General features: G+C 38.1%; 1 protein-coding gene across 2 annotated transcripts in view; it reads left to right on the forward strand.

Moving 5' to 3' along the window:
- Positions 1-15,018, forward strand: part of LOC137641377 (nucleolar transcription factor 1-A-like) — a 690,267-nt gene that overhangs the window by 662,873 nt on the left and 12,376 nt on the right. For both annotated transcript variants that reach the window (XM_068373882.1, XM_068373881.1), the window contains exon 6: positions 6,482-8,463. In XM_068373882.1, the coding sequence (XP_068229983.1) occupies positions 6,482-8,463 (1,982 nt within the window). The remainder of the gene's footprint in view (positions 1-6,481; positions 8,464-15,018) is intronic.

The following is a 15,018-nucleotide window of genomic DNA, read 5'->3' on the forward strand; positions in this document are numbered from 1 at the left end:
CTATAAAAATATAAGTTTTGCGACACTACTTGCCAATTCCTTACGGTAACATGACTAAGCAAAAAAATGCAAAACAAATAAAAAGGGGCACTCGCGGAAAAATGCCCAACATTCTAATATACGGCATCTCAGATAAAAAAAAAAGACATGCACGTGTTAGCCCAACCATCAAGGCACACTTTCTAACACATAAACATGAAAAAAAAATCAATAATATACGGCAATTCCTTACTACGTAGTAAATTTTTACAAATATTGAAAAAAAAACAGAAATTGGCAACCGCAGTTAAATACCCAATATACCAATAACTACGTCGTATCTGACAAAAACAAAATCACGCATGGGTAGCCAGATCATCTAGACACACTTTCCAACATTAAAAAAGCAAAAGTTTTACGACACTATTTCGCAATATCTTACGGAAAAATGACTTGGCAAAAAAATGAAAAAAAATTAAAAAGGGACACTCGCGGTAAAATGCCCGACATTCTAATATACGACATCTCAGATAAAAAAAAAGACATGCACGTGTTAGCCCAACCATCAAGGCACACTTTCTAACACATAAACATGAAAAAAAAATGAATAATATACGGCAATTCCTTACTACGTAGTAATTTTTACAAATATTGAAAAAAAACAGAAATTGGTAACCGCAGTTAAATACCCAATATACCAATAACTACGTCGTATCTGACAAAAACAAAGTCATGCATGGGTAGCCAGATCATCTAGACACACTTTCCAACACTAAACAAGCAAAAGTTTTACGACACTATTTGGCAATATCTTACGGAAAAATGACTTGGCAAAAAAATGAAAAAAAATGAAAAAGGGGCACTCGCGGTAAAATGGTCCTCGTGGTGATGAACGACATTTTAACTAAAAAAAAAAACATGCACATGGTAGCCAAACAATCCACCAAGACTTTCCACAACTGATAACCTATACAAGTTGCACCATTCTACGACAATTTCATAATACGTAATAACTTTGATAATTATGCAAACTACCTCAGAAGGGTAAACTCGGACGCGAACGACCCCGACGCGTCTCAGAAATCGGGGAAGGAGTACAGCTACAGCAATGCACATCTGGACACTACTAGAGCGTGTAGGGGAGACACCTCCTGCAGGTCGATCACCCACAAATTCAGTCACGGGGGTGAGTCACGTGAGAAAAACCTGTTTTTTTTTTGACGCTCGGGGTCGCAAACGACCCACCGTACCTATCCAGGGTTAATTCAGTATGTCGTCTGCTAAAACTAGAAATCAGCTGAGGAATTTAAATGCTGTGTTAAACCTTGCCTACTATCAAACATTGATTTAAGCAAAGATTTAATTTATTTTTGTCATTTAGTTTATATTTTTTAAGGAAATAAAGAGAATATATTCATATATCCAAGTGGTGACACAGTAATATCTTGACATTAACTATGAAAACTGTGTGTTGGTGCTGATGCAATATTTATTATGATGTTTTAACCCTGGATAGGTACGCTCCTCGGACACCCCTTTAAGGGTATACTCGGACGCGCGCGACCCCGACGCCAAAAAAAATTCCTGAAAAATCAGTTTTTCCAGTAACCTCCTTTTTTCTTTTGCCAAAAAAAACTTCAATAAATGCTTAAAACAACTGTAAAGATAAATACTACTCATCTGCAGAAAAACTATTTATTATAAATATTTTAAAAAATTAAGTAGAAAAAAAAGACCTTACATCAAAATTCATAAAAAAAAAGTTTATACATATATACACAAATCCTTTTAGGAATTGATTCTTGAATGTTTAGGACACATCTTGATGTACTTTGGATGAAGTCAGACCCATGGAGGTGAAGATCTGAAATGAGAAAAAAAGGGTAACTTTTTTTGGCCAAAAAAATTTGTCCAAATTCATGAATTTTTTTGGGTACCCAAATGAAATAGGAAGTGGCTAATTTTTTTAGGGAATAAACATATGTTATCATAAAATAGAAATATGTAAAAAAATCTTCATTATTTTGTAAATTACATTTATATCAGGGGCCATATCTAAAGGTAATTTTTTGAGTACTTAGAAATTTTGTAAAAAAAAAATACATATATTTAATATATAATATGATATTTATGCAGGTAAAAATATACCAAAATATCACAAATTCTATAGGGAACAAGAATATATATAGATAGGGCAACTTACGCTTCGGATATGTCCACAAAATGGCCGCCAACCACACTGACTCAGACTCCCTAATCTGCCACTTGAAATGTAGGAAGGGTATGTCAATTTCAAGGTGTTATTTACTAATCTAATTATTCTTGGATATGCATAAAAATTGTATGGTGGGTTGCTGGATAATTGTCGATTATTTTACGACTATAAAATTAAAATTCTGACCCAAAAAAATTTTTTTGAAGGGAAATAAAATCGAAAAAAAAAAATGTAAAACAATATATTTTAGCTAAAAAAATTTGATGATATTCAATCAAAAAAGAAGTAAACAAAATTTTCCGACAAATAAACATCTAGAGGAATCATTACTCTGTGATAGTTCCTTAGTACGTAGTAATTTTGAAAGAAATGGGAAAAAACGAAAAAGTGGCAATCGCAGGAAAATCGAACACATACCTATATATACGCCATATCTGGCTAAAAATAAAGATAGGCATGGGTAGCCAGATCATCTAGAAACACTTTCCAACACTATAAAAATATAAGTTTTGCGACACTACTTGCCAATTCCTTACGGTAACATGACTAAGCAAAAAAATGCAAAACAAATAAAAAGGGGCACTCGCGGAAAAATGGCTAACATTCTAATATACGGCATTTCAGAAAAAAAAAATTCAGCCACGTGCTAGGCAAACCATCAAGGCACATTTTCCGACAAATAAACATCTAAATGAATCATTACTCTGTGATAGTTCCTTAGTACATAGTAATTTTGAAAGAAATGGGAAAAAACGAAAAAATGGCAATCACAGGAAAATCGAACACATACCTATATATACGCCATATCTGGCTAAAAAAAAAGATAGGCATGGGTAGCCAGATCATCTAGAAACACTTTCCAACACTATAAAATTATAAGTTTTGCGACACTACTTGCCAATTCCTTACGGTAACATGACTAAGCAAAAAAATGCAAAACAAATAAAAAGGGGCACTCGCGGAAAAATGGCCATTCTAATATACGGCATTTCAGAAAAAAAAAATTCAGCCACGTGCTAGGCAAACCATCAAGGCACATTTTCCGACAAATAAACATATAAATGAATCATTACTCTATGATAGTTCCTTAGTACGAAGTAATTTTGAAAGAAATGGGAAAAAACGAAAAAATGGCAATCACAGGAAAATCGAACACATACCTATATATACGCCATATCTGGCTATAAAAAAAGATAGGCATGGGTAGCCAGATCATCTAGAAACACTTTCCAACACTATAAAAATATAGGTTTTGCGACACTACTTGCCAATTCCTTACGGTAACATGACTAAGCAAAAAGATGCAAAACAAATAAAAAGGGGCACTCGCGGAAAAATGCCCAACATTCTAATATACGGCATCGCAGATAAAAAAAAAAAAAGACATGCACGTGTTAGCCCAACCATCAAGGCACACTTTCTAACACATAAACATGAAAAAAAAATCAATAATATACGGCAATTCCTTACTACGTAGTAAATTTTTACAAATATTGAAAAAAAACAGAAATTGGCAACCGCAGTTAAATACCCAATATACCAATAACTACGGCGTATCTGACAAAAACAAAGTCACGCATGGGTAGCCAGATCATCTAGACACACTTTCCAACACTAAAAAAGCAAAAGTTTTACGACACTATTTGGCAATATCTTACGGAAAAATGACTTGACAAAAAAATGAAAAAAAATGAAAAAGGGGCACTCGTGGTAAAATGCCCAACATTCTAATATACGGCATCTCAGATAAAAAATAAGACATGCACGTGTTAGCCCAACCATCAATGCACACTTTCTAACACATATTCATGAAAAAAAAATCAATAATATACGGCAATTCCTTACTACGTAGTAAATTTTTACAAATATTGAAAAAAAACAGAAATTGGCAACCGCAGTTAAATACCCAATATACCAATAACTACGTTGTATCTGACAAAAACAAAGTCACGCATGGGTAGCCAGATCATCTAGACACACTTTCCAACACTAATAAAGCAAAAGTTTTACGACACTACTTGGCAATATCTTACGGAAAAATGACTTGGCAAAAAAAGGAAAAAAAAATGAAAAAGGGGCACTCGCGGTAAAATGGTCCTCGTGGTGATGAACGACATTTTAACTAAAAAAAATCATGCACATGGTAGCCAAACAATCCACCAAGGTTTTCCACAACTGATAACCTATACAAGTTGCACCATTCTACGACAATTTCATAATACGTAATAACTTTGATAATTATGCAAATTACCTTAGAAGGGTAAACTCGGTCGCGCTCGACCCCGACGCGTCTCAGAAATCGGGGAAGGAGTACAGCTACAGCAATGCACATCTGGACACTACTAGAGCGTGTAGGCGAGACACCTACTGCAGGTCGATCACCCACAAATTCAGTCACGGGGGTGAGTCACGTGAGAAAAACTTCTTTTTTTTTGACGCTCGGGGTCGCGGACGACCCACCGTACCGTTCCAGGGTTAAGTAAGTTAGGACATTATATAAACGATACTTTTTTCCTCGTATATCAGCATATTCTTTAAAGTAGCAGTTTGAGATCAGCTGATGACGAGCAAAAGTAATAAAAAGCTACTGATTGTTAATTGTTAAAATACACCAATAATTTAAAACAAAAGTTCAAAATTGTTTTAATGAAGCACAATTAACTTAATTAAAATCTTATTTATTTAGAATGTGATAATGTTGCCTCCTAAAATAGTGGTCAGATATTGAAATCGAAAGCCTTATTTTATTTCTTCACCAACATGATTCCACGAATTGCCCACCACAATGCATGATATGTTGATGTTAGTTTCTTTCTTAAAACTAGGGCTGTTAAAAGTAATAATGCAATGTTAATACAGTTATTGATTGCAGGTAAATGACATGTTCTTTAGTTAAAATGTGAAAAGTTTGGTACTTAAGGTCTACACTAGACAGACATACCATTTATTATATTTGAAAAATTTATATTGTATCCGTTACTGTTTTCATAATTTAATTAAACGTTAATGAGAGTTGACTGTAAATTGTAAGTTACATGTATGATGACTTTCCATAATCCGCTAAGGCTATAGAAACAAAGGTACCGGACCATCAAATGTATTTAAATAGCCCTTTTTAAAAATAAAAAAGCACAATTTGATATTAAATTGATTACTGTATTAGAAATCTTATTCATCCATATACCAAGGCACTTCCCCCAATTTTGGTGGGTAGCCGACATCAACAAATGAAACAAAAACAAAAAGGGGGACCTCTACTCTTTATGCTCCTCCCAGCCTGACAAGGGACTCAACTGAGTTCAGCTGGTACTGCTAGGGTGCCACAGCCCACCCTCCCCCGTTATCCACCGCAGATGAAGCTTCATAATGCTGAATCCCCTACTGCTACTACCTCCGCTGTCATCTAAGGCACCGGAGGAAGCAGCAGGGCCTACCGGAACTGCGTCACTATCGCTCGCCCTTCATTCCTATTTCTAGCACGCTCTCTTGCCTCTTTCACATCTATCCTCCTATCACCCAGAGCTCCCTTCAATCCATCCATCCACCCAAACCTTGGCCTTCCTCGTGTACTTCTCCCATCAACTCTTGCTTTCATCACCTTCTTTAGCAGACAGCCATTTTCCATTCTCTCAACATGGCCAAGCCACCTCAACACATTCATATCCACTCTAGCTGCTAACTCATTTCTTACACCCGTTCTCACCCTCACCACTTCGTTCCTAACCCTATCTACTCGAGATACACCAGCCATACTCCTTAGACACTTCATCTCAAACACATTCAATTTCTGTCTCTCCATCACTTTCATTCCCCACAACTCTGATCCATACATCACAGTTGGTAAAATCACTTTCTCATATAGAACTATCTTTACATTCATGCCCAACCCTCTATTTTTTTACTACTCCCTTAACTGCCCCCAACACTTTGCAACCGTCATTCACTCTCTGATGTACATCTGCTTCCACTCCACCATTTGCTGCAACAACAGACCCCAAGTACTTAAACTGAATTTGAATTTCATTTTTTATCTAAAATGACAACTTCAAAAGAAGGCTTAATTATTTAGATTTCATATTGAGATTTTTGTAATGGTAGCTATGTGAGTTTTCTGCAATTAGTTTTAGGTTCTTTTCTAGTCACTTGAATCCTGAAACACAGATTTTGGAAGTTGTTTTTTAACATAATTCTTTGACTGTGATGTTGTAGATTACATGAAGCATAGATTATCTATTTACTTGATCTGTTTTTTACTCTTCATTATGTGTGTTGTTTTTATTGTTCCAGATTCATCACCAAAAAGGAAGAGGAAGAAGTCAAGAGGTCAGGAAAATCTTAGCATGTCTGGAGACATTTTAGGTAACACTGAAATGGAGAGTGTTCTAGAGTCCCCATTTAAAATCAATTCTGATATGAGATCAAAACATAAAAAGAAAAGTAATTTTGATGGTGTAAAATCTCCCACAGAAGAAAATTTAGTAATTTCGCAATCAAATGCAAAAAAAAATAATAAAGGAAAAAGAAAAAGCTTTCATAAAGAAAATAACTCAGAAAAGATACCTGCTGAGGAAAATGGCTATGCTACGAACCAACAAGATTTTTGGTCTGTAGATGAAGAACTTTCACTTATTGACAGTTTAATTAGTAAGTTAGATCCTAAAGATAATGCACCATATATGACAACACTTCGTAAAATTAATTGGGGAAACATAGCAATTGGGAACCGAACTCCAGAAGAGTGCAGTGAAGTGGTAAATACATTGATAAGGAAAATTTCAAAATATAAAACTTTGTCAATGATTCTTCAGGAAGCTAAGGAAGTAGCTTCTGACAGCCATTCACGACTTAAGAAAATATTATCTGCAAAATTAAGGTTCGTCCTTGATTACTGTAAGAAACACAAGTCTGAGTTTCCCTCCAGTGAGCTTCGTTCAAAGGCTAATGTTGCATGGTCTGAGTTATCCAAGAAAGAAAGGAAGTACTATGAAAGTATGTATGAAAATGAAGTTCTGAAATTTAGAAAGGCAATGGATTTGCCCCCTGATGCACCTAAAAGTCCTTTTTCAATTTATTATTTCTCTGAAATAGAGAAGGGAGGCTCCCAAGGAATAGAACTAAAGAACAAATGTAGAAAGTTGTTTAATGAAATGAAGATTGATGAGAAAATTCCTTATATTCTTGAATCCTTTAAAGAACTGACAACATATGTTTCTAATTACAAGTCATATAAGGAATCACATCCTAACTTTGACCAACCGATGGTGAAACTTGAAAGTCGCAAATTATTTGAGCAATATTTTGAGTATTTGGGTATGCCTAAAAAGGTAACTAGTGTGTTGAGTATCTTCCATGAAGAATTAAAAAAGAAAGGAGACCTTACAGTTATTGAGTCCAAAAATTTTTTGATGAAAATAAGCTCCATGTACAGAGAACTGTCTGACGAACGGAAAGCTAAATACAAAGTTAAACTAAGGAAATTACAGGGAATGTATGAACAGTCTTACAAAGAGTGGAAAGAAAGTCTTAGTGAAGATATAGTTTTGGTTTTGGAAACTTATTTTGAAAACCATAATGTAAAGTCTGAGAATGTAGGAGGGAATTTTGATTTTAAACATAAAGTTGAAGTATGTATGGCAAAGCCAAAATTTAATAATGAGCCTGAAAAGCCTGCATCCACTCCATTTAAATTATTTAGTGTCAAGTTTAAGAAGCAAAGAAGTGAGAAATATAGTAATGCAAAGGAAATGGAAAAAGCTTGCTCCTTAGCTTGGAAGTCTTTATCAGAAGAAGCTAAATCGAAATATACCCAGAGATGTCAAGAATATCGAGCAATATATAAAGCTGCATTACTGCAGTATGTGAGACAATTGGGTGATGTTGCAAAAATGTACCTTGGCTTCAAAAGAAAAGAGCATTACATCTTTTTTAAAGAAGATATTTTTGAACAGGAATTTCCCAATGACGAATATCCAATTTATGTGGTTAGGAAAAAGGAGTTTGGTACTCTTGAAGGAATACAGAAGTCAGAAGAATTTAGGAAAAGAGATAGTAAAGTACTTAATACAAAGGAGATGGAACAGAGTTCTGAAAGTGGTATGAGTGACAATGAATCTTCAGAAGAGGATGTTTCTGACAGCAGTGATAAAGAACCGGAGACTAACGTACACAAACTGAGAACCACTGCCGAAGAGTCCAGTGATAAAGAAAGCAGTACTGAAGATGAGGATTATAATGATAGCGATGTTGCACAAGCATGGGAGACACCAAAGGTAGACTAATTTCCATATTTTTTTATAACATATCTAGGTGGTATATATTAATGTTTACTGTTAGTGCTAGTCAAATATTTCTCAAGTGTTTAGACCAAGATGAAAAATATTACAGTTGGTGCCCAATGTAAAAAATCAGTTTTTTTCACAAAAATTAATCCAAACTGCAGTAATACCCCACCCTAAGTCGTTAATTGGTTCCCAGAGAACCGATGTGTCGATTTTTGACATAGTTCTGAATTTTGCCCTATAAAGGGACTTATATATTCCCTATACAACACATACTGAACACGGAAATATTTACAACCTGCTATCATTTTATGAAAACCTGATACTTACATTAATAAGCTTCTCTGTGAACTATAGTATACACAGTACTTCATTGTTATTGAATCACTAAAGAGAGCGACATGAGGTGTGGTAAAATTATGTAACTTGGATTTTTTGTCTCAAGTTTGTCCCCATACAAACAAACCTTTTATTTAGGTGAATTATCTTTCCGCAGCAGCTGGAGGTAGCCATTCGACTTTAATTTCGAGGTGGCAACCCTGCCTAACCGCTTGAGCGGGTGGGCTAGGGGTGGTTGGTGGGTACCCGGCCGCCTATATAAAAACTCATAGCAGTGAGAGACGTTACTTTTTCTTTTTGCTCAGTTGAGATCGGACGTGTCCGCTCTCCTCCTGACTGTCATTGGACTTATTCAATTTTGCTTTTTCTTTTCAGGTGTGGGTGTCTTCTCTTGCAATGGCCTTCATCATGCGAACTTGTCCAGGGCGCAAGGTTGCCGCATGCGAGACCTTCATGTCGTCGTTGGAGACGGACCCGCACTCTTTGTGTCCTACTTGCCAAAGGCATCGATGCGAGCAGGGTTCGCCCTGCGCAGAGTGTAGGAAGGGGTCTGCCTCCCAATGGGAGAAATTTGGGCAGTGCAGGAAGAAGACGACGAAGCGCAACCGTTCTCACTCAGGGGCGAGCAGAGCGCGTTCTTCTTATTCTCACACCCCCAAATCTCTCTCAAAAGCTCCTTCTCACTCGCGCTCTTACGAGGGACGATCAAGTAGGAGCGCTGATCTATTAACTCCTTGGCAACCCCGGGGTACTGGGTAGGGGTGTTATTGCTTCCCCTAGTGACTTCTCCAGCTGCTGGCGAGCCATTTAGCGTGGAGCCAAGAAGGACCTTTCTCCGGAGCCGTCGACATCTCACGATCTGGAATTGTGTGAGGTCCGTCTGTTGCCTTCTCCTGGCCCTTCCACGCGTGGATGAGGTGATCGTTAGCGTTCGCCTCTCCAACGGCCCCCTGCTGACGACGAACCCACTCTCATTCCTGGTGTTGATCTTCCAGGGACCAGCGCTCCTACCATTCGCAGCGCAAAAGGACGAGCATCACCATTGCCTCGCCCTTCTGAACTCTCTTCCTCTGATCGCTGTTCGCGACGATTGGAAAATCTTATGGATTGAATGTCATCACAATCCAAGCGCTCATCTTCTAGAAGGTGCTCACGCTAATGAGACCACAGGTCTCAACGCTCTCTTTGAAGGCGTTCCTCTTCACAAGGACGAGTTTCGTGATCGCGTTCTACACGATCACAAGCAAAGTCTAGACTTAGGTCCAGACGCCCATGTTCTAGATCTGTATGATCTAAATTATGAGAACGCCGCTCGCACTCGTGAGGACGATGCTCCCGTTCACTAGGGCGGCGTTCTCGCTTGCGAGTGTACCGTTCATGTTCTCGATCGCAAGGCCGAAGCTCACGTTCGCGAGCTAGGTATTCCCGACGTTCACGCTGTTCTTGAACGAGAACTAGATGCTGTTGTTCATGATCACGAACCGCTCGTTCGTGATCAAGGCCTAGACGTTCCTCGTCTAGAGGTAGAGGTAGGCGTACGAGCAGTCCATTAGCATGTAGTCCCTCAAGCAGACCTTCCAAATGACCTTGGACCGGACCTGAAAATGATAATGACCATTCGTCTAAACCCCCAGTGCCTTTTACCACCTGGGGAGTTCTAGCAAAGCGTTCGCCAACCCCAACTAGAGTAGTCCCTAATCAGAGGCCTCCTCTGCTGACTTCGTCGGACATAGGTGCTTCTCTGCGCAGCAGGAAGGAGTTTAATCTTCCTCTTCGTCTGTGGCTCCTAGTGCTCCTGTTGTGTTCACATCTGCTCGTGAATCACATCAGTTGACGCGTGAAACTCGCTATTTTGTGTGTGAATCGCGTGATTTCATGAGAAAATCGGCGATTTCTTCGAGCGATCCGCGAGCAAATGTGTCAGAACCGCAAGCAAGTGCGGTACCAACACCTTTGCCTCGTCCCTCTGCGTCATCCATCTCCAGTGGAAGACCGACACCCTTCCCAGAAGGGTTCAAGGAGCCCCCTAATAGGTTCGCGAAAGTTCCTATTAGTCCGGACCTTCGTGTTCCTCTGCCTCGGAGGTTATCACCTCCATCGACTGGAGCTCCTAGAGTTCCACCCAAAGGACACTCTCCTAGGGAATTCCAGGGTTTACCTAGAGGTTCAGAGCTTTGTCCAGTGGTGAACACTTTCATGACCACCCTCCTGAAGACACTGAATGTGGCTCCTACACCGTCACAACCTGCGACTGTCGCAGTCAAGACAACACCTAGGATCCCCGTGGAACCCTCGTCGGGTTTTTCATTTGGAGTCGGGTACAGAGATCACCTCCACCCTGATCGTGTGCTGAAGGTCCTATTCCTTCTGATCCTTATATGGTCAACTTGTTTTACGCCAGTAAAGGTAGTAAGGTAAAGGAGGTCATCACTACGAAGCAGTTGCTTCCAAACAGCACCATGTGCCAGTTTTTCTTTTTTTTTTATCTTGAAAAGGCATATGATACCACATGGAGATATGGTATACAGTGGTACCTCTACATACGAATGTCCCAACATACGAATTTTCCAACATAAGAAGTAAAATTCGACCAAATTTCTGCCTCGACATCCGAAGTGTTGCTCCAACATACGAAGTAAACATTACGGCATTGAGCGTCGAGTGCTCAGTTTTCTGTTCTTGTGTGTATCGTGTGGTTGTCCTCTGTTTGGTCTGTTATCAACAGTGCTTATTTTCTTCCTTTTCTCACATTTCCTTTTTTATTTTACCTATAATCATGGTGCCTAAGAAGCTAAGTTTCAGTACAGGAAGAAGGCAATTCTTTCATTAGAATTGAAGCAAGAAATTATAGAAAAACATGAGAGCAGTGTGCATGTGAGTGATACTGTATGGCTAAACAATATGGCCGGAATAGGCCTATGATCTCGAGGATCATCAAGCTGAAGGCAGCCATTAAAGCAAATAACCATCGAAGGGGATTACCATTATTATAAGACATCGTAGCAATACCCGGGAAGAGATAGAACGCCTTTTGTTGATAGGGATAAAGGACAAAGAGATTGTTGGCAACGATCATTTGTGAGAAGGGCCAGCGTGAGAACGCCTTTTGTTGATAGGGATAAAGGACAAAGAGATTGTTGGCAACGATCATTTGTGAGAAGGGCCAGCGTGATGAACAGAAAGAAAGAAAAAAGTGAAGCAAAGAAAACCAAGATAGCATTAACAAGCTCTTTTAAATAAGATTTCTCTCTTTTTCTGTTTCTCTCTAAACATAGCATTAACATGTTCTTTAAATAAAATCTCTCTCTCTCTCTCTCTCTCTCTCTCTCTCTCTCTCTCTCTCTCTCTCTCTCTCTCTCTCTCTCTCTCTCTCTCTCTCTCTCGTTCTTCTTCGCTATTATAGTGTTAGATACGTCTATTATTTTTTTTCCGAGAGAGAGAGAGAGATTAAACAAAAATGTGCTTAGAGTACATATGATTTTTAACAGCGTCAACGAGCTGAAAAACAATTAAATGTAACTAAGAAAGTAATAACAGCTAATCTGAATTCCTTTATTAACTAAAACAAATATTGATACAAACACACTCGTGTGCGTATGCACAAACACACACACACAGGTGCAAGAATTGCTACGCAGTAAGAGAGACGGTCGGGGAGGAGGTAGAGATGGTGACTGCGATAACATACCGTAACTCGTCACTGAAAGTGATGAAAATAAAAAATCAAAAGAAAAAAATATGTAAAAAATATGAAATATAAAAATAAAAAAAAATGAAAATAAGCTAAGTTAGATTAAAATTTCCGTAGTGTAAGTTACGGTATGTTATCGCAGTCACCATCTCTACCTCCTCGCCGATCGTGTCTCCTCGTGTGTGTGTGTGTGTTTGCGCATACGCACACGAGTGTGTTTGTATCAATATTTGTTTTAGTTAATAAAGGAATTCAGATTCGCTGATATTGTTTTTTTAGTTACATTTAACTGTCTTTCAACTCGTTAACGCTGTTAAAAATCGTATGTACACAACACATTTTTGTTTAATATCTCTCTCTCTCTCTCTCTCTCTCTCTCTCTCTCTCTCTCTCTCTCTCTCTCTCTCTCTCTCTCTCTCTCTCTCTCTCTCTCTCTAAAAATTAATAGACGTCTCTAACACTAACAGTGTAGAAGAACAAGAGAGAGAGAGAGTATTTATTTAAAGAACATGTTAACACCATGTCTACCTTCTCGCCGATCGTCCGTCTCCTCCTGGCATAGCAAATCCTACACCTGCGTTGGCCTGTCTCTAAGGTAAAGTGGCAATAAAACACATTTTTTATTTATTATTTCTTTATAATTATCTTTTTTACGTGCTTCTTTCATATTATGCAGTTATGTTATTGTTATGTGTAATTATGTGTAGCCATTTATTAAGGATTTATTATGGGTTGTTAAGCTGAGGAACGAATTAAATGAATTACCATGTATTCTTATGGGAAAATTCGTTTCTACATCCGAACATTTTCTACATCCGAAGTCGGTTGTGGAACGAATTAAATTCGTATGTAAAGGTACCACTGTACTTAATACAATTCATGAATTATGATTGAAGGCAGAACTACCTCTATTTATTCAGTCATTTCTTTCGCATAGAGTTTTTCAAGTGAGAGTGGGGGAAACTCTTTCAGAGAGTAAGTGTCAGGAAGGAGTTCCTCAGGGGAGTGTGCTGAGTGTAACCCTATTTGCACTAGCAATTAATGGTATATCCTCAGTCATTCCCCAGGATGTTCTCTCAACATTATTTGTGGATGATCTCTCAATATCATTTGCTGGAGCTAGAATGGCAATGGTTGAGAGAAAAATACAACTCTCTATTGACAAAATTATCCAGTAGGCCGATATGAATGGATTTATGTTCTCGACAAGTAAAACTACCATTGTCCATTAAATTTCGTGAGCTAAGTGAAATCGAGGGTAGTGCAGAACAGTTTGAAAATATTGATGATGCCCTAGAGCTACTGAGTGGAACTCTCCATACGACAGGAATCAATTCAATTCCCAAAACTACAGGACTATTCAAAAGATGACCAGTCCCATGGTGGTCTTCAGAATTAACAGCCTTGCACAGAGCCACCTGAAAATCTCTGACTAGATTGTGTAGACGCAGTACGGATGAAAATTTGATAACATACAAAAAGTGTAGAGCACAGTTCCGTCGTGCCATGAAAGACCCGGATATATACATTAAAGGTCAACGGATACCATGTTTAAGTGAAGCTAAATTTTTAGGTTTGATATATGATTGTAGGCTTACATGGGTTTCTCACTTGAAAGCATTAAAAGCTAATGTCTCGAGGCTCTAAATAATTTATAAGTACAGTATTGTCCCATACATCATGGGGGCAGACTGCTATAGTACTATCTTAAAATTATACAAGGCCTTGATTTTTTCTAAAATCAGTTATGAATGTGAAATATACTCCTCAGCCACCCCAAGCCGGTTAAAGATATTAGATTCAATACATCATGCTTGTATTAGATTGTCCACAGGAGCATTAAGAACCTCACTTATCCCAAGTCTCATTGTTGATGCTGGAGAATTACCTTTAGACATTTACTGAATGTCTGCTATTATTCGGTATTGGTTTAGATTGCAAAGACTCCCTAATTCTTTAGCCTTTCAGACAAGCCGTGTAAGCCACTCAACATACTTTGAGTTGCACCCAAAATCTCCTCAACATTATGGGTTTCGGGTGAAACAGTTATTAAACAGTCTGGATATAATTAGAAGTAAGGTGCTTCCATTTAAGGTATCATCAACGCCTCCATGGAAATTACCTGACGTATCTTTTTGTAAATACTTTATTAGAATCCAGGTCACTTTTTATAGAACATGTTGCAGAACATAGGGGATCGACTTTTATATATACTGATGGCTCCAAATCTGATATAGGCGTTGGATTTGGAGTTCATAGTAATGATTTTAGTTGTAGAGGTGCACTTCCTCTAACAGCTTCCATATTTACTGCCGAACTGTATGGCACACTAACTGCTATTGAGAAAATAGCTTTGGAAAAGGAGGGTAATTTTACAATTTTTAGTGATGCAAGGAGTGTTCTTCAAGCTTTAGAAGTTTTTAATTCTAGTAACCCTCTAGTTTTAAAGATTTTAGAATGGATTTTTATTATTGGACGGAGAGGTATAACAGTTTGATTTTGTTGGGTTCCAGCAC

This window comes from Palaemon carinicauda, chromosome 5, assembly GCF_036898095.1.
Source record: "Palaemon carinicauda isolate YSFRI2023 chromosome 5, ASM3689809v2, whole genome shotgun sequence".
In the NCBI taxonomy this organism is placed as follows: Eukaryota; Metazoa; Arthropoda; class Malacostraca; order Decapoda; family Palaemonidae; genus Palaemon; species Palaemon carinicauda.